Source organism: Onychostoma macrolepis, chromosome 17 (assembly GCF_012432095.1).
Source record: "Onychostoma macrolepis isolate SWU-2019 chromosome 17, ASM1243209v1, whole genome shotgun sequence".
Lineage (NCBI taxonomy): Eukaryota > Metazoa > Chordata > Actinopteri > Cypriniformes > Cyprinidae > Onychostoma > Onychostoma macrolepis.
The window spans coordinates 2,523,337-2,542,787 of record NC_081171.1 but is presented as its reverse complement, the minus strand read 5'-3'; the positions used below and the strand labels follow the sequence as shown (position 1 = coordinate 2,542,787).

Below are 19,451 nucleotides of genomic sequence, written 5' to 3'. Positions count from 1 at the left end.
TTTTGTTAGAAAAATCAGTGTGTCTCAAATCTGATCATCAGGATCTTTTGAGGAACGTTTGTTTCCAGAAGCTTTACTTTTACTGTTCCTCAGCGGAGGAATGATCTTCATCTCACATCTTCTAAGGAGTGTTTATTTCTTCATCTCTCAATCAGCATTGGATTGCATTACGTTATATGTTTGGATCATTTCAATCTCATTTTACTAAGACATACGTATTTATTATTGGAGATATAGAGTTACCACTGATATTTAGATCATTTTATGTCTATATGAGCCATAAAAGCCTTATGTATCAAATATGATACTCAACAAAGGCATATATGCAAAGTTGTTGTTTTTTTAGATTCATTTACATTTTACCTAAAGGTTCAATAAACCGTTCTGTTTTAAAAAGATGTCATATGTCAGACTTTACAAGGTTAACTATTGCATAATGGTTAACACTTTTGCATAATGATCACTAAACTAAATGCAATCAAAATCATGCATGCTTTACTAGTCGAAAAGTTGGACAGACTTGCTTTTTCTACATTTCTAGTTGCAGCAACGGCAAGGCCGTGGCTCAAACCTGCAGGAAACACATGTACTGTGTGTAAAAAGTCACTTAATATAAAATCATATGTAGACTATATAAATTATTCAGAGGATATTTTACTTTACTCAAGTACTATTGAAACTGAATCCCTGTACTTTTACTTGGCTACATTTCTAAGTCAAAAATTATGCTTTTTATTCCCTACAAATCCATTTAGGCCTCCAAAGTACAAAGCACAGTTTTTGCAGGTCATCATGATTTCTTTCATCTTTTTGTCCATTAAACTGAGCTTACAAAGCCCATCAAATTACACTCCCGACTGAACTCATACAGCCAATGACATCCATTTCAGCGCATTTAGACACAACTATGGTCACTCGTCCTTGTGAAGAGACGTCTCATCAGTCAGCACAACACAGTCACTGACCTAAAGCAAAAGGCTTTAATTAAAAGATGCGGATGACGATGGACTCGAGTGCAACAGCTATAAAATGAACTGAGGGTGAATCTCAAGTTTAACAATTTCAAGTAACATGTTTGAGTTTAATGTTTGAGTCTAGTCTATCCATTTCAAAAAGATGCAAAACATTTACTTTAAAATATATGCTAGAAGTGTTTTATGCTCACCAAGGCTGCTTTTATTGAATTTAAATTCAGTAAATACTGTAATACTAGCTGTTCTAATCTTTTTGTATACTATCTATTTGTTTTCTTTTTATTTATTATACAATTAACAAAAGCAAAAAAGGCTTCTAACACTAGCTTGCTCTATTATTATTTTTTTCCTATTCTGTTTTCTTTTTATTTATTATATAATTAAAAAAAAAAAAAAAAACTTCCTACGTATACTGTGTTAAGCTAACTGAGACTTCTTATAGCTCTTGCATATCATTGCTCTTTTGTTGATTTTGATTCCTTCCATTGTCCTCATTTGTAAGTCGCTTTGGATAAAAGTGTCTGCTAAATGACTAAATGTAAATGTAATATTTTAAAATATTTTCACCATTTAAAGTAGCTGTGTGTTCTATGTGAATATATTGTAAAATGTCATTTATCCCTGTGATGTGAAACTGAATTTTCAGCATCATTACTCAAGTCTTCAGAGTCACATGATCCTTCAGAAATCTTTCTAATATGCTGATAATTCTTATTATTATCAATGTTGAAAATTATTATTTTAGTATCATTGATATACAATGCACTCTATATTTTAGATTTGTTTTTAACTATAGACTGTAGTTTTTGTAATTGTTAATTTATTAATCAAGTTTTAGTATGTTTTGTTGTGTTATTGTAATTATTTATTATTTGTCTATAATTTTATCAAGTTAAATATAATTATAGAATTTAAATATTAAGTAGAAATACAGAATTATATAATTATATGCATCATTTTATATATTTTTTAATTTTATATTTACTTATATAATTAGTTTTATTTTTATATAATATTTTATTATATATTATGTGTATGTGTGTGTATGTATATATATATATATATATATATATATATAAGTCAAGTCACTATTATTTGTATAGCGCTTTTAACAATGCAAATTGTGTCAAAGCAGCTTTACATCAGCTTGAGTATTTAGATGGGGAAATAGTTTGTCGAATAGTGTCGAATAGTTTTTGAGAATAGTGTCATTCTCAAAAATCAGCAGTTTAAATCTAGGCTAAAGCAGAGTCAGATTGTGCAAAGAATTCATCTGGTTCCTGTGGTCTTGTCCCGATGACCGTCTAGGAGACACGGTCTTCACTGGGGATCAGTCTCTGGGGCTCATCTAGTTGTCCTCATCTTCAATGACGTTCAGGGTTATGGAGGTCATCTCTAGGTGCTTGATCCGCGTTTATTTGATCCTAATAAGCGCTCATGGTCACAGTTGTAAACACGACAGCTTTCTTCTTTCGTGAGGGGGTTTGGCGTCACGGCATCTTTGTTTCCAGGCCGAACGTTAAAGAACGCGACACACACGTCTCCCGGAAATCCTGTATAATTCAACCAATCCGACAACGACTTCGAAACTCCTGAAATGTTTCCACTTTTGTGTGCCATATGCATCAAACATTTAGCCAACATTCCATGGGCGTGACGTCTGAGGCTGAGACTAGGATCCGGGTGGCTGCAATGACCTCGGAATAAGAAAGAAACAGACTAATATTAGCGTAGATGCCATTCTTCTAACGATGTAACAAGTACATCAGTGTTTTGGGAAGTGTTCCCGGTTCCGGTTGACCTAATTTATGCAGCCTAACAATCCTTTAACAGATTTGAATTATAGAAATGCGATAGTGTATTATGTGTAAGCCAGGTTAAAGAGATGGGTCTTTAATCTAGATTTAAACTGACAGAGTGTGTCTGCCTCCCGAACAGTGTTAGGTAGATTGTTCCAGAGTTTGGGCGCTAAATAGGAAAACAATCTCCCGCCCGCAGTTGATTTTGATATTCTAGGTATTATCAAATGGCCAGAGTTTTGAGATTGCAGCAGACGTGAAGGACTATAGTGTGATAAGAGCTCACTCAAATACTGAGGTGCCAAACCATTCAGGGCCTTATAGGTAATTAGCAAGATCTTAAAATGTATACAATGTTTAATAGGGAGCCAGTGCAGTGTTGACAGAACCGGGCTAATGTGGTCATACTTCCTGGTTCTAGTAAGAACTCTAGCTGCTGCATTTTGAACCGGCTGGAGTTTGTTTATTAAACGTGCAGAGCAACCACCCAATAAAGCATTACAATAATCTAGCCTCGAGGTCATGAACGCATGAATTAATGTTTCTGCATTTGACATTGAGAGCATAGATTGTAATTTAGATATATTTTTAAGATGGAAAAATGCAGTTTTACAAATGCTAGAAACATGTTTTTCGAAGGAAAGATTGCTATCAAAAAGTATGCATAGGTTCCTTGCTGATGATGAAGAATTTACAGAGCAGCCATCAAGTATTAGACAGTGATCTAGGTTATTACATGCAAAAGTTGTTGGTCCAATAATTAACACCTCAGAGTTTTTTTCAGAATTTAGCGGTAAGAAATTGCTAGTCATCCAGTTTTTGATATCAACTATACATTCCGTTAGTTTTGCAAATCGGTAAGTTTCATCAAGACGTGAAGAAATATAGAGCTGGGTATCATCAGCATAACAGTGAAAGATAACACCATGTTTCCTAATGATATCTCCCAAGGGTAACATGTAAAGCGTGAAAAGTAAGGGTTGAAGTACTGAGTCTTGAGGTACACCATACTGCAATTGTGATTGGTATGATACCTCTTCATTTACTGCCACAAATTGATGGCGGTCAGATAAGTACAATTTGAACCATGCCAGTGCACTTCCTCTAATGCCAACAATTTTCTAGTCTATTTAAAAGAATGTTGTGGTCGATAGTGTCAAACGCGGCACTAAGATCCAGTAACACTAATAGAGAGATACAACCACGATCAGATGATAAAAGCAGGTTGTTTGTAACTCTAATGAGAGCAGTCTCAGTACTATGATATGGTCTAAAACCTGACTGGAAATCCTCACATATATAATTTTTCTCTAAGAATGAACATAGATGTGATGATACTACTACCTTTTCTAATATCTTTGACAGAAAAGGGAGATTCGAGATCGGTCTGTAATTAATTAATTATTTTTGGTCAAGTTGTGTTTTTTTAATGAGAGGCTTAATAACAGCCAGTTTGAAGGTTTTTGGGACATATCCTAATGACAATGATGAGTTAATAATATTCAGAAGAGGATCTATTATTTCTGGAAGCACTTCTTTTAGGAGCTTAGATGGAATAGGGTCTAACATACAGGTTGTTGTTTTAGATGATTTAACAAGTTTATACAATTCTTGATTTCCAATAGAAGAGAATGAGTGGAATTGTTCCTCGGGGGATCTATAGTGCACATCTAATGTGATACTGTGACTGACAGCTGCATGGTTACAATTTTATCTCTAATAGTTTTGATATTGGAAGTAAAGTAGTTCATAAAGTCATTACTACTGTGCTGCTGGGTAATGTCTGCACCTGCTGATGTTATATTTTTCGTTAATTTAGCCACTGTATTGAATAAATACTTGGAGTTGTGTTTGTTTTCTTCTAAAATAGATGTAAAGTAAGCAGATCTAGCAGTATTTAAGGCTTTCCTGTAGGAGAGAGTATTTTCCCGCCAAGCAATGCGAAATACCTCTAATTTTGTTTTTCTCCAGCTGCGCTCCATTTTCCGGACTGCTCTCTTTAGTGCACGAGTGTGCTCATTATACCACGGTGTTGGACTGTTTTCCTTAAACTTCCTTAAGTGTAAAGGAGAAACCATATCTAAAGTGCTAGAAAAGAGAGAGTCCATAGTTTCTGTTACATCATCAAGTTGTTCTGAGTTACTGGATATGCTGAGGAACTGAGATAAGTCAGGAAGATTATTTATAAAGCAGTCTTTTGTGGTAGAAGTGATGGTTCTACCTTATTTGTAACAAGGAGTTGGCTTTACAGCTTTAGCTATATGGAATATACACAAAACTAGATAATGATCTGAGATATCATCGCTCTACTGCAAAATTTCAATGCCACTGACATCAATTCCATATGACAGTATTAAATCTAGAGTATGATTTCAACAATGAGTAGGTCCTGACACATGTTGTTTAACACCAATAGAGTTTAGAATGTCTATAATTTCTGATACCAACAAATCTTTTTCATTATCAACATGGATATTAAAATCACCAGCAATTAGGACTTTATCTGCAGCCAGCACTAACTCAGATAAAAAATCTGCAAATTCTTTAATAAAGTCTGTATGGTGCCCTGGTGGCCTGTATACAGTAGCCAGTACAAACACAGGGAAATTATCATTAACACTTGTTTCTTTGGATAAAGTTATATGAAGCACCATTACTTTGAACTAATTATACTTGAAACCCGACCTCTGAGAAATATTGAAAATATTGCTATAAATTGTAGCAACACCTCCCCCTTTACCTTTTGGACGCGGTTCATGTTTGTAACTGTAATCTTGGGGGGTAGACTCGTTTAAAGTAATGTAATCATCTGGGCCCGGTTTTTCAAAAGGTTTAATCCAGATAAAATTGATCCGGATTTAGTAATCCTTTTTTTGCGATCCGTGATCACGTAATCCAGTTTACTTTTGGAGCCAGTTTTTTAAAGTAACATCGGATTGGATCAATCTGATCCGGATAGGAACTTTTCAGGATCACCAAATCTGGATAACCAGTGCTCAAACAGGATAGGAAATCACAATGTAGAACTATAGATATGTAAAGAGCAACAAGTAGAATAGCCAGTGTGGGGTCAATATAAGTTTATTTTTATTTGAAATGAAAACACACACCTACCTAATCACTGTAGCCTGACGGATGAACAAATAAAATTAAAAACTTATGAATAAATAGGATATCTTGTAAGATACTGCATGATCCAAATATAGTATTATTTGATACATTTTTAAAGTTTTCATTACATTTTGGCCATGAAATCCACGCTGAATCCACCCTTCTGATGGGATCAGTTTAATCCAGATTTTTGGGATCAAAGTGATCCAAATCCTACAAAAAAGTAAAAAAAAAACCCAAACTAAAGGTTTGATCTGGATCAAAACCAAGATTGGATTACGTGATCTAATCCGATTATGTAATCCGATTTTTCTTTTGAAAAACACATTTTCAAGATTTGATCCAATCCGTTATCCAAAATCCTAGTGGATTACTTTTGAAAAACCGGGCCCTGGTTTTAGCCAGGTTTCTGTGAAACAAAGCACATCTAGTTTATGGTCAGTGATCATATTGATTAGAACTAAGATGGTGCCGCAGATGGCAGCTACAGTGCTCTGCTCTTCAGTGTTTGTACTGTTTTTGTTTGTTTTTCCTGTTTTTTGTTTGTCAAATACGATCAGTTTTACCAGGGATGACCTGCTGAACATTCGGCAGAACACACCACAAAATATTTTACCGGATTTTGATTATTCGGGACGTTTTGCTGGACATTGTAGTTGGCGGAGCTGTAGCTCTGGTCAAATGCTTCAGGACGCGCAGACGGGTGAAGCGAGCCGGGCGCGCTCGTGAAGCTCAGACAGCGCAGATTTAGAACGGCGTTGCCTAGCATCCATCTAGCAAAACAAAATGGACAAACTCCTTCTGCTCTCCTGGACAAACAAGGATTTTTCAAACTCTGCTGCTCTGTATTTCACAGAAATCTGGCCGAATGACGCCATACCGGAAAGCGTGCTACATCTGCCTAACTTCCAGCTGATCAGAGCAGATCGCGACGCAGAATCAATGAGAAAATCGTGGGGGGCGGCAGGACGTGCTTTTACATCAATGAGAGGTGGTGTACAGATGTGACTATGTTAAAGAAGATGTGATGTTCAGATCTAGAAACACTCTTCATTAACTGCAAGCCGTTCAATTCGCTGTGGGAGATTTGTTCGCTCATTCTCATGAGTGTCTACATTCCACCGCAAGCGCACGTGAGCTCAGCTTTACAGAAACTCGCTGATCAGATCACAGAGACTGAGCAACACCCGGACTCTGTTTTAATCATTCTCGGGGACTTTAATAAAGCAAATCTCTCCCGCAAACTGCCAAAATACAGACAGCACATCACATGTCCCACCAGAGACAATAATATATTGGATCACTGTTACACAGCGATAAAGGATGCATATCACTCTATCCCGCGGGCAGCTTTAGGAGTCTCTGATCACTGTTTAGTTCATCTCATACAGACCTACCAACATGATCTCACAGAATTCCGTGTAATGTTCACGGACTTAATTAACCTCCGAATCTGTGGTGGCATCACGGAATCGCCGAAAATTCCGTGATGGGCTCACAGAAAAAATTCTGTGATGGGCTCACAGAAAAAATTCTGTGATGGGCTCACAGAAGTGATACCAATGTAAGTCAGTGACAGGCATCAGCCGTGCTCCACGCACGGAAACCCTTAGCATCAATATGCCGACGCGATACTGGGAAATTTATCGTCATCATTATTGTTCAGAACTGGGTAGGTTTAGGTTTAGGGTCAGGTACTCCAGTGAAAGTATAACTGCATCGGAGTCACTCTTTTTACGTGGTCCGATGCAGCGCTGGTGTTGAACCAGTGAATCCGTGCATGGACCACGGCTGATGCCTTCTGTGAGCCCATCACGGAATTTTCGGCGATTCCGTGATGCCACCACAGATTCGGGGTTAATTAAGTCCGTGAACATTACACGGAATTCTGTGAGATTAGGTTGGACCTACAAGCAGAAACTTAAATCTGCTAAACCTGTAATAAGAACTGTTAAAAGATGGACTAATGAAACAGAGCGTGTTTTACAAGCCTGTTTCTCTCTCACTGATTGGACTGTTTTCGAAGCTGCTGCAAATGACCTCTACGAGCTCACAGAGACTGTAACATCTTATATCAGTTTCTGTGAGGATGTGTGCATTCCTACCAAGACTCATTTAACTTACAACAACGACAAACCATGGTTCACTGTAAAACTCAGACAGCTCCGTCAGTCCAAAGAAGATGATTACAGAAAGGGGGATAAAGTATTGTATAAACAGGCCAAATACACACTGGAAAAGGAGATAAGAGTGGCAAAGAGGATTTATTCTGGCAAGCTAAGGAACAAATTCTCTTCCAGTGATTCTGCTTCAGTGTGGAAAGGTATGAAAGATATCACCAGTTACAAGACACCATCCCCCAGCACTCTGGAGAATCAACAACTGGCAGACGATCTGAATGAGTTCTACTGCAGGTTTGAAAAAACAGCCCACACCCTCCCTGAACACCTCTTCACACAACCATTAACACTTCCAGCAACCCCCCTCTCCCCCACACCTGCAATTCAGATCAGCGAAGGTGACGTGTGCCAGGTCTTCAGGAAGAACAAAAAAAGGAAAGCACCAGGCCCAGATGGTGTGTCACCAGCCTGCCTAAAATCCTGTGCTGACCAGCTGGCCCCCGTCTTCACACAGATTTCCAACAGATCACTGGAGCTGTGAGAAGTCCCCTCATGCTTCAAATGCTCCACCATCATCCCTGTCCCAAAGAAACCCAAATGTACTGGACTTAATGACTACAGACTCATGGCTCTAAAGTCTGTGGCCATGAACTCATTGGAAAGACTGGTTTTGGCTTATCTGAAGGACATCACTGGACCCTTACTGGACCCCCTGCAGTTTGCCTACAGAGCAAACAGGTCTGTGGATGATGCAATCAACATGGGACTGCACTTCATCCTGCAGCATCTGGACAGACCAGGGACTTATGTGAGGATCCTGTTTGTAGACTTCAGCTCTGCTTTTAACACCATCATCCCGGACACCCTCCAGAATAAACTGACACAGCTCTCTGTGCCCACCTCCGTCTGTCAGTGGATCACCAGCTTCCTGACAGACAGGCAGCAGCTAGTGAGGCTGGGAAAATACACATCCAGCACCTGTACGATCAGCACTGGAGCTCCTCAGTGTCTGCTTACAGACAGGAGGTTAAGGAGCTGGCTGTCTGGTGCAGTCTTAACAACCTGGAGCTCAACACGCTCAAAACAGTGGAGATGATCGTGGACTTCAGGAGAAACAGACCCTGCTCTCCCCCCACTCACCATCATGAACAGCACTGTGACTGCAGTGGAGTCATTCCGATTCCTGGGCACCACAATTTCTAGGGACATGAAGTGGGACAATCACATTGAGTCCATTGTGAAAAAGGCCCAACAGAGGTTGTACTTCCTTCGCCAGCTGAGGATGTTCAACCTGCCACAGGAGCTGCTGAAACAGTTCTACCCTCCGCCATCATTGAATCCGTCCTCTGCACATCAATAACTGTCTGGTTCAGCTCAGCTACCAAATCTGACCTCAGAAGACTACAGAGGGTAGTCCGGACTGCTGAGCGAATCATTGGTACAACCCTCCCCACGCTACAAGAACTGGGCTGGCAAAATCACTCTGGACCCCTCATATCCAGCACACTCCCTCTTTGAACTGTTACCGTCTGGTCGACGCTACAGAGCTCTGAGCACCAGAATGACCAGACACAGAAACAGTTTCTTCCCCCAAGCAATCCATCTCATGAACTCTTGACATTAAACGTGGAACACACAGTATAACACTGTTATACATTACTGAATATTAGATCCCTTTCTACAAAAGCACTTTTTGTAAGTGATATGAGAGAGAGAGAGAGAGAGAGGAGAGAATGAGCTTTATTGGCCAGGTATGTTTACACATACAAGGCCAATAAAGCTCATTCTCTCTTCTCTCTCTCTCTCTCTCTCTCTCTCTCTCTCATATCACTTACAAAAAGTGCTTTTGTAGAAAGGGATCTAATATTCAATAAGCCAAGCTTTATCATTTGTTTATCTGTATTATATCTGTTTTTTTATTTGTTGAACATCAATTAAACTGTTACTCTTACTTTGGTTTGGATATCTAGGGATATCAGGAGTCTCAATGTGCTGAGAATTAACTGACTTCTGTGACGTGAGGCGGCTAGCAGACGGTTGGTTTAGCCAGTCTGTCTGCTTTCTGACCTGGGCCCCAGTTAGTCAAGTACGAACTCTAAGACTATGTGCCATATTTCTAGAGAGAAGAGAGGCACCACCCCAGGAGGGATGAAGACCATCTCTTTTCAACAGGTTAGGTCTGCCCCAAAAATTATTCCAATTGTCTATAAAAACCTGTTATTCTGCAGGCACCACTTAGACATCCAGCCATTGAGTGACGACAGTCTGCTATGAATCTCATCGCCCTGTTAAGCAGGGAGGGGACCAGAGCATATTACAGTGTCTGACATCGTACTTGCAAGTTCACACACCTCTTTAACATTATTTTTGGTGATCTCCGACTGGCGAAGTCGAACATCATTAGCGCCGACGTGGATAACAATCTTACTGAATTTACGTTTAGCATTAGTCAGCACTTTTAAATTTGCCAAGATGTCAGGCGTTCTGGCTCCCAGTAAACATTGGAGTATGGTGGCTGGTGTCTCTATTTTCACGTTCCGTACAATAGAATCGCCAATTGACCTATCGGTAAGAATCTCCCCTCCCCTCGAACGCAGACTAGCCAATGGCAGTCGAGTATCAGTTGCACGGGCAGAAATCTTTAGGTTTCAGCGCCATAGAGAAACATTGGAAGATCCAAAGCTCGCATCGATTTTATGGGGTTTATGCTTCAAAAATGGAAAAACGATGTGCCTGGGGTACTTGTAACACTGACTCCAGGTATCCTGAGAGGATGGGCAATATCATTTATTTTATTACATTTGCTGAATTCAAACAAAACAGAGCAAAATGTCCCTAAGTATTCACCCCAATACAAATGAAGACAAAAACTTTCATTTTCTGGTTGTCATACACTCATTAAGTTACCGTTTTCATCTGCTCAAGCAGAACGTTAATGTTATCTTGTGCTTTAGCAAGATATCTCTGGCTAAAACTAGCTAACATTAAAGTTAGTGAATCCATGCTAACATACAAACTTAAATAGCGGACTGTTCTCGCGTCTTGTACAGTGTAGGTCAAAAACACACAAACGTAGGTCTACATTTCAGTGCCTATCCATATTAAACTGGTTAAATGTACATTAATTTAATCTTACCCTGCGATACATGAACAGTGTTGATCCTGCATGTTGTCATCCGCGATTGTGATGACCGACCGTAATATGAGAATTCTCCCGCTTGCATTGTGATCTGTAAACCCTCGCTTCGAATTACCCACCGTATTTATTTTTAAATATTTTATAAATCCCTCCATGGAATATTTAATTCCCATTTTGTGGCCTTCTGTGTCCAAAATTGTGCAAAAACATCGTGGGACAAGGTTTTCACACTGCAGCTGTCATTGAAAGACAGTGAGCAACTCCGTTTGTTAGTCCGAGGGAGCAACAGTAAATAAGGGGGGCGGGGCTTACCGATAGGTCAATTACTAGAGCACTTTCAACAGGTTTCTCAGTGGGTGCGTCACTGAGTGGGGGAACCTGTTTGATGTTCTGATCGGAACGGAAGAGCAGTGTTTTGACCCACGACTAGGCCACCTCACAGTCATCCAGTTGCCCTGCCAATGTACAGGACTCCCTGAGCTAGCATCCAAAGCAGTATCTACAGCCCTCACATTCTTACTACCCTCAACTAAAGTTTGAATGTGTGTCTCTAATTCTGAAATCTTCTCTGTCAGCCTAACTATTTCCCTACATTTATCACATGTGAATCCCTCGTCGCCGACAGAGACAGATATACTGTACATGTGGCAAACAGTGCAAACAACAATAGCAGAAGAAGAAGCCATTACTCACCGTGATTGAAGAATGATTCACTTACCACTGTTGTCTGATGAACTCGTGAAAAACGGAGCGAGAGAGAAATGAAAACGGAGCGAGAAAAAAGAAAACAATAATAGGAGTGAATAGAGGCGCGAATAGAAACGGGAATGGAACCACTAGTGACAAGCTAACCGGCTAATGAATACTAGCTGCACGCGTGGTTTTAAAAAGCGAATGATCAAATTAGTTTGATAAATAATACCAGAAATATGGTGGGAATTAAGTTATATATTATCACTTTAAACAACAGAGAGTGAAAGTAAGATCCCAAACGTCTCAGCAGCACGACAGACAAGAACAGACAGAAGCAATATATATATATATATATATATATATATATACTGTATATACACACATATATAATTTATATATTATTTTATTTAAAGTTTTAGTTTTAGTTATTAATTAGGTAATTATTCATTTTTAGTTACTAATTTATTTAGTTTTAGTTATTTTAGTAGAAAAATGAGAAATGCTGACTTAAACTATCTAAAATAAAGTTTATGTTTAAAGTTTGTTATTATATTTTATTTTATTTCTGTTAATGTTTATTTTATTTCAGTAGTGATTAAAAAAATAATAATAATACAAATAAAAAAAAATAATATATATATATAAATAAGAATATATTACTAAACCAAACCACATCATTCTAATATGATTTGCAGCATTTCTTATTATTATTATTGAAAGCTCATTTTTATTTTTCATAATTCATAATGTTGTTCAGAAAAGAACAGCGATTATCTGAAATACATTTGGGGTGGGGGGACAATGTAAAAGTCTTTAATGCATCATTGCTGAATAAAACAAATTCATTTAAAAATAAAGAAATAAGATGGGAAATCTCACTGACCCAAACTTTTGAACTCAAGTATGTGGCCACACAGTTTGACTTTTAATGAAGCAAAATCGACAGCATCCACTTAAACTCAAACGTAAAATCTCCGTACTTTTTCCACCCCTGGGAATAAAGGCTTTGTCTTTGAACTCGAACCCTTTGTGTTCATATGGAAATCGTCACTGCCCACACAGTGAGGAAAAACATCACTCTGTTCACCCGATGCTTCAGCACGCCAAGTCTTATCAGGAAAGGTCAAAGCCGCTTCCAGCATGCAAACTCAATATTGCATTACAATATTTCATTTGACCAATTCTGCATCAATAACCAACTAATGAAATCCTATTAATAAAACACGCATCCTTGATTATCTCACACTCAGCGCTCCCGGCACCCTCATTTTCTCTAAAAACATTGCAATCATCAAACTCTGCATTAGGAAGTAAAATTTAGGCGAGGTAAGTTTCCAAATGCGAAATGGAGCTCATTAAAATTCATACCTGTCGTGAATCAAAATGGAAATGAAAAGGCAAGGCCGGGCTCGGTGACAAAGACGCGGAGGAAAAGAGCCGTCTTTTTACAGGCTGAGTAAACATATCGGGACAGTATTAATAGAGTGTTTGCAGAATAATAGACGGTCGTTTAAGAGCTGAGCGTGTATTACGACGAGAGAGAGGGATATTAAACGCTGCAGTGGCGATTCACAGATAAAGACGACACCCAACAGGTCACAAGCAGTTTTATATTAAGGTTGACTAATTGCCCGGCTGTGACTCCATTACAATCTGTCACGTCACACTGGAAGTAAATCACCGCGGCCCTGGGGACGAATCACAATAGATTTGTGCTGCAGCGGAGCTGAAAATGGCCAAACGCTGTGCATCAGATTCATTATGTTCATAATGCAATTATTAGTGGTGCTTGTGAAAGCACTGATGTGATGAAACCTCTAACCGTGTAAAGCCTGACATATGAAATAATGGTCAGAAATATATTTTTCTATTGAACTATTCAGAAGTTTACATTGTTTTTTGTTGAGAACCATATTTGATACATCGGTTTTATGGCTCATATAATATGATATAGTGAAAATATGGATGAAAAACAGCTCAATTTTATTCAGAGACTCAAACAAAAAATGCAATTTGGTGCAGATGCTGATATTTATATGGACATACAATTATGAAATTCTGATGTTTGTAATGTAAGTCAATGAGATCTTTATGACAGTATAGCAGATACTTGCATAAAATGATATAAATATCAGTCATTACTCCCAATATCTCGTAATAATAATATGCCTTATAGTGCAAAAAAAAGTTTCTTAGTATTTTTGTGTTGTTTTCCATTACAAATGTCTAAACATGCTTAAATCAAGGAACATACTTAAGCAAAATGTCATTAAAAAGTCTTGTTTTCTAAAGAAAAAAAGGCATCAAAATTAAGTGAAATTAAGTTTTTGCTTAAAACGTTAAAAAAAAAAATATATTAATAATCTGCCAATGACGTCAGAAAAATATATTGTTTTCCTTTTGAATTAAGTTTATTTTTTCTTGCCTCATTGACAGACTTCTTTTGCTTTGTTTTAAGCAAAAACAAACTAATTTGTAATACATTTTTCAGACAATTTTCATATCTTAAGTCATTTTGTTTTAAGTAAACGTGACAACGTAAACAAGACAAAAATAGTAAGAAATCTGTTTTTTGAAAGTATAAAATGATATTGAAAAGCAAAATATATAATGCAATGAAATCCAATGATGATTGAGAGATGAAGAAATAAACGCTCCTCAGAAGATGTGAGATGAAGATCATTCCTCCGCTGAGGAACAGTGAAAGTAAAGCTTCTGGAAACAAACGTTCCTCAAAAGATCCTGAGGATCAGATTTGAGACGCACTGATTTTTCTAAAAAATGATTGATGGAGAATCAAGTAAAGCTGAGCTGCTGTGTTCATCTGGAAATATTACTACAGTTATTCTGATGTTTACTTGATAAAAATCAGTAAAGATGTGACAGCAAAAAGACACACAAAGCACCAGCTAAAGGTGGATGTTTGTACAATTAGACTAAAAAAGCTTTTACCGGATAAGTCAATCAGTCAACAGAAGGCATGCTGAAAAACCTGTGTGCAACAGGTTTTTCAGCAAAGTTAAGATCATGTTGATAATTTAGAGGCCTTGCATATCAAATATGATACAGTAGACTTTATAGGGTTAAACTTTCATGCCTAATTCATCCTACTGATTCCTCAAATCATGTGTTGTTGCTTTACTAAGTGATTTCTCCCAAATCATATCTGGAAACCAGAAGATCACAGGAGAGTCAGTCAGTAACAACACAAAACACCCTAGCAACCACATAGCAACTAACTACCCTTGCTAACAACCCTTACTGTTGCAATACTCCCACAACACATTAGTGCATGGCAGCAAGTTTCGCACAGACAAACATCACTCTTATTTTCTTTAAAAAAAAAAAAAAGTAAAATTTTTCTTCCCAGGTTTATGAATAAAGGCCTGCTGGTTGACTGTAAACCATTGCTTTCCCACCACTAAACCTGTTAGAAATACAGCTCCAACAAATAGAGCTAAAAACCTTCAGTCCTGTCCTGCAGAACATGAATAAAAGATTCGTGACTTTTAAGGTTATAACATTCATGTGCCAATCACAGTCTCCGTAGGGCGCATTTAGCAGAGTCTCCAAATCCCAAAGACATGCACACAATAACTTTCCAGCAGTGTTTCCAGAGACACACGCGTGTGAGCTGGATCTGAATCAAATCTCACAAATATAAATAAGAGCTGGTTAGATTCCATGGCAGATTTACAAAGCCAATCTGCAAAAGTACACATGTAAGACACATCATTTGTTCTGGTGGCGGTTATGCAAGTTAATCTGAAATGTACATCTGCTGCAAGACTAATAACATAATGTAAATGATCTTCATTCATTCTGACACAGAGATGAAATAAATAAATCAATACACAGTTTATAAACAACATTGCTTGCAGAGCTGCCAGATCTGCAGCTTTTCCATGGATTTGCACTCATTTTAAATTGTTTTTAGAGCACAATTTGACGATTTTGACAAAGCATACTATTATTAAATTGCATATTACATACATAAATAACCTTAAACATATGCATACATAATTATGTTTTGACAAACAATGCTACTACTTATATTGCATATTATGTAAGTAAATATAATTTGCATTCTGTATGGCAATGTTTGACAAAGCATATACTATTACTTAAAGTATATTATATAATATGTAATATTAGTAGAAATGTGTGTACATTTTGCAAAGTTTGATGGTTTAACAATGAATAGTATTAATTATGTTGCATATTATATAAGTAAAAATATGCATGCACTTTGCAAGGTTTGATGACTTGACATTATATTGCATGTTTCTTAAGTAAATATAAGTAATATGCATTTCACTGCAAAAAGTGATAAGTTGACTTAACTTAACAAAATTGAAGAAACCCGTTGCCTTAAAATTATTAAGTAAATAATAATTTTAAAAAATGTTAAGTGAACTTGACAATTCACTTAACTTATTCTTTTTTAATTATTATATACTTAATAATTTTAAGGCAACGGGTTTCCTCACACTGTAAAAAGTGCTAAGTTGACTTAACTTAAAAAAAATTGAAGAAACCCGTTGCCTTAAAATTATTAAGTAAATAATTTTTTTTTTTTTTTAAAGTTAAGTGAACTTGGCAATTCACTTAACTTATGTTTTAAATTTATTATTTACTTAATAATTTTAAGGCAACGGGTAAGTCAACTTATCACTTTTTACAGTGAAATTGCAAGGTTTGTTGCACTGACAATTTTAACAAATAACAAATATAAGTTTGTATATTAGCCTAATATGCATACATATTGCAAGGTTTGATGGTTCAACATTATATTGTATATGATGTAAGTAAATATAAACAATTGCATATATTTTGCAAGGTTTGGTGGTTAGACTATACCACATATTATAGGTAAAACAAACTTTGCAGAAAAATATGCATACCTGAGAATTTTTCAATATTCAGTATAAAATGTTTGTTTGAAATAATTACACTTACATCATTTCTATTCTATAGGAGTGAATCTGCAGGAAAATGAAAACAGCACAGTACTGTATGCATTTACATCATTTACTAAGCAACCGTCTAAAGGTCCCTAAATATTACAAGACATCCAGCAATGATGATGCTGTTGGGTTTTGTTTTCTCACAATGAACTTGAAGGTTTTTGATCTTTACATATTTAATATTGCTATCTAGCTCTGCAGAAGAAAGAAAGCTGAAATGCATAAAACAGACTCTAAGTGGTATAGTTTGAGTTTTGAGCGAGTCTTTGTCATGCAGACCTGGCAACCCTCATCATTCACTCAACTGCATTCATGACGATCACACGTCCTCAGTTCATCTGAAAGATCAGCAGAAAATCAGATCAAAGGTGAAGCCTACAAATCACATTTGCACTCCTCTGGGATACAAAAACGAGACGAGAATGACTGCTATATGCTGTGTTTCTCAATGAAATGACAATACTCTGATCTCTTAATAACTGTATTTTCTCTGAGCAGGTATCAATGGAACGATTTCAGTAACTGGATGCAGCTCAGGAACAAATTCATGGGGAAAAATGAAAAATTATTATTGATTTCTGTTCTTACAGACATCCAATCTCTTGAAGGTTTCCCAGAGGTTCTGTTTTTGGGCAAAAACTGCAAGTTCTTTTCGAATCCAAAAGCAATGAGCCAGCATTTATCGATACCTCAGGAAACCCTTCAAACCCCTCCAATCTGATAAAGGCATACCGCAGTGCAACTGGCAAGACTCCATTTACCAATTAAGAAAAACCACAAATGGGCACCAGAAATAGGACAGAACGTGTTAAAACAAATAAAGCAAGCAAGCAGTAATCTCTAATAGCTGTTTCAGTGCATTCGCCGAGAAATCCTTTGAGAGGACATCTCCGAACACCTCAAGAATAGTGCGAATGAAGCTACTCCACGCTGTCACACATCATTATCTCCACAAAGAGGAATACAGCAAATGGGAACAATAGCACAAAAACTCATTTTGCCTTGAGATTACACTGCCACCTCAAATCTACTAGGATTTGTTCTGTCATTTCCTGCATGGTTTTATTGTTGTTTTCTTAATCACCAATGCTGTTGCAAAATAAGTAAATAATATATATACATATACATATATATATATATATATATATATATATATATATATATATATATATATTTTTTTTTTTTTTTTTGCACTATTTCCCATTTATTTCACATTAATAGCTCATTATATGACTCTCTTTTTTTTACATTAAAAACCTAATCATCATACTCTGGCATGGACTGACTTTGCACCTTATTTTAAGTGCAAAAATGTCAATATATTAACTGTAATGTATAAACCAAAAAATGTCTAAAAGCCCAAATATACTGTAAACCCAAGTGCTCAGAAATGTTGACCGTGTCATCCACATACAAAATAACTGGCTGACTTCACATCTGCAGAGCACCTTTTTAAAATGCACACAGTATATGTCAAAAAAGGTGAACTCAAAAGATAATAAAACCTAGCTGCCTAAAAATAACCTAAAATAAACCCTTAAAGCTGCAAGAAGCTAGTTATCCTTTCAAATCATGTCAATAATTAATCACATTTTATGTGCAATGCAACTGAGTATAATAATATAAAAATATCTGTAACTATAACCATCTTTTCAAATGCATAAATCATACAAAAAAGTGCACTCAAAAGACAATAAAACAGAACTAATATTCAATAAATGCAATAACAGTCTTTTAACTAGGAGCCTTAAAAATAAAAATACTGAGTATAATCTTATCTATATAATTCATACCGATTAGTCATCAGTCCTCCAAAACGTGTATCTCACAGCACCCGAGTGATCTCATCCATAGCAAAGTTAGTTAAGCAAGTTCCTCTAGTAATCTAAACCCATCTGTGACATCCCATTTATATGATATTTCTCCTGCATATGCACTATAGCCAAAAAGTGTTGTGCGCCTGTTGTGATCCGTCAGCACATGAAGTTGAGTTGGATCTGCTTGTCTTACCCATGTTGGTACCAGGAGGCTGGCGGGTCTCTCTAGCAGATCAGGCTGATGTTTGGCGGCTGCGTTCATCTCCCATGCAGCCTCTGCTTCGGTGCACTGAAGTCACACACACTTGGATCTGTCATTTATATCCAGTGATGGCCGGGCATCGTGCTCAGCCTGTTGGGAAGGACGCGGCTCCGGGGTCCAGCATCCAAATGGACCCGCCGGAGACCAGCGGCTCTCTGCGAATCTGAATCAGCGGGACCGTGTGGAGGCGCTCGGTGTTAAAGACACATCCACACAGAGCTGAAGCGATCAGAGTGATGTGCCTATTCCTGCGAGTTGGAAATAGACGCGTCGCGCAGGAGGATCGGAGCGCAAATGTTGAGCGCGTTTCCTTCTGCTGCCTCAGATATGATGAGCCCTTCAGCTCGAGCTCATTTAACCCATCACTGACTGAACTCTACACACTCAACTAGGGCTGGGCGATATGTCGAAATATCCACTGCATATTTATGATGCGTAAAGCAACATCGTATAAGTGCATTGCTGTTTTTGTTTAATAAAGTTTCCAAAACATCGCTTCGTAGAACGTTTCTTCCGAGCAATTCTTCCCTTTCAAGGAGTTGTATCAGCATCTCTGATTTAAACTTAAT

At 37.3% G+C, this 19,451-nt stretch overlaps 1 protein-coding gene across 1 annotated transcript in view; it reads right to left on the bottom strand.

Annotated features, from left to right (window-relative positions):
• The window catches only part of sntg2 (syntrophin, gamma 2), a 101,403-nt gene extending 82,184 nt beyond the window's left edge, over positions 1-19,219 (bottom strand). The window contains exon 1 of the mRNA XM_058748382.1: positions 18,814-19,219. Coding sequence (XP_058604365.1) covers positions 18,814-18,882 — 69 coding nt within the window. The 5' untranslated portion in view covers positions 18,883-19,219. The remainder of the gene's footprint in view (positions 1-18,813) is intronic.
• Between the last annotated feature and the right edge of the window lie 232 nt (positions 19,220-19,451).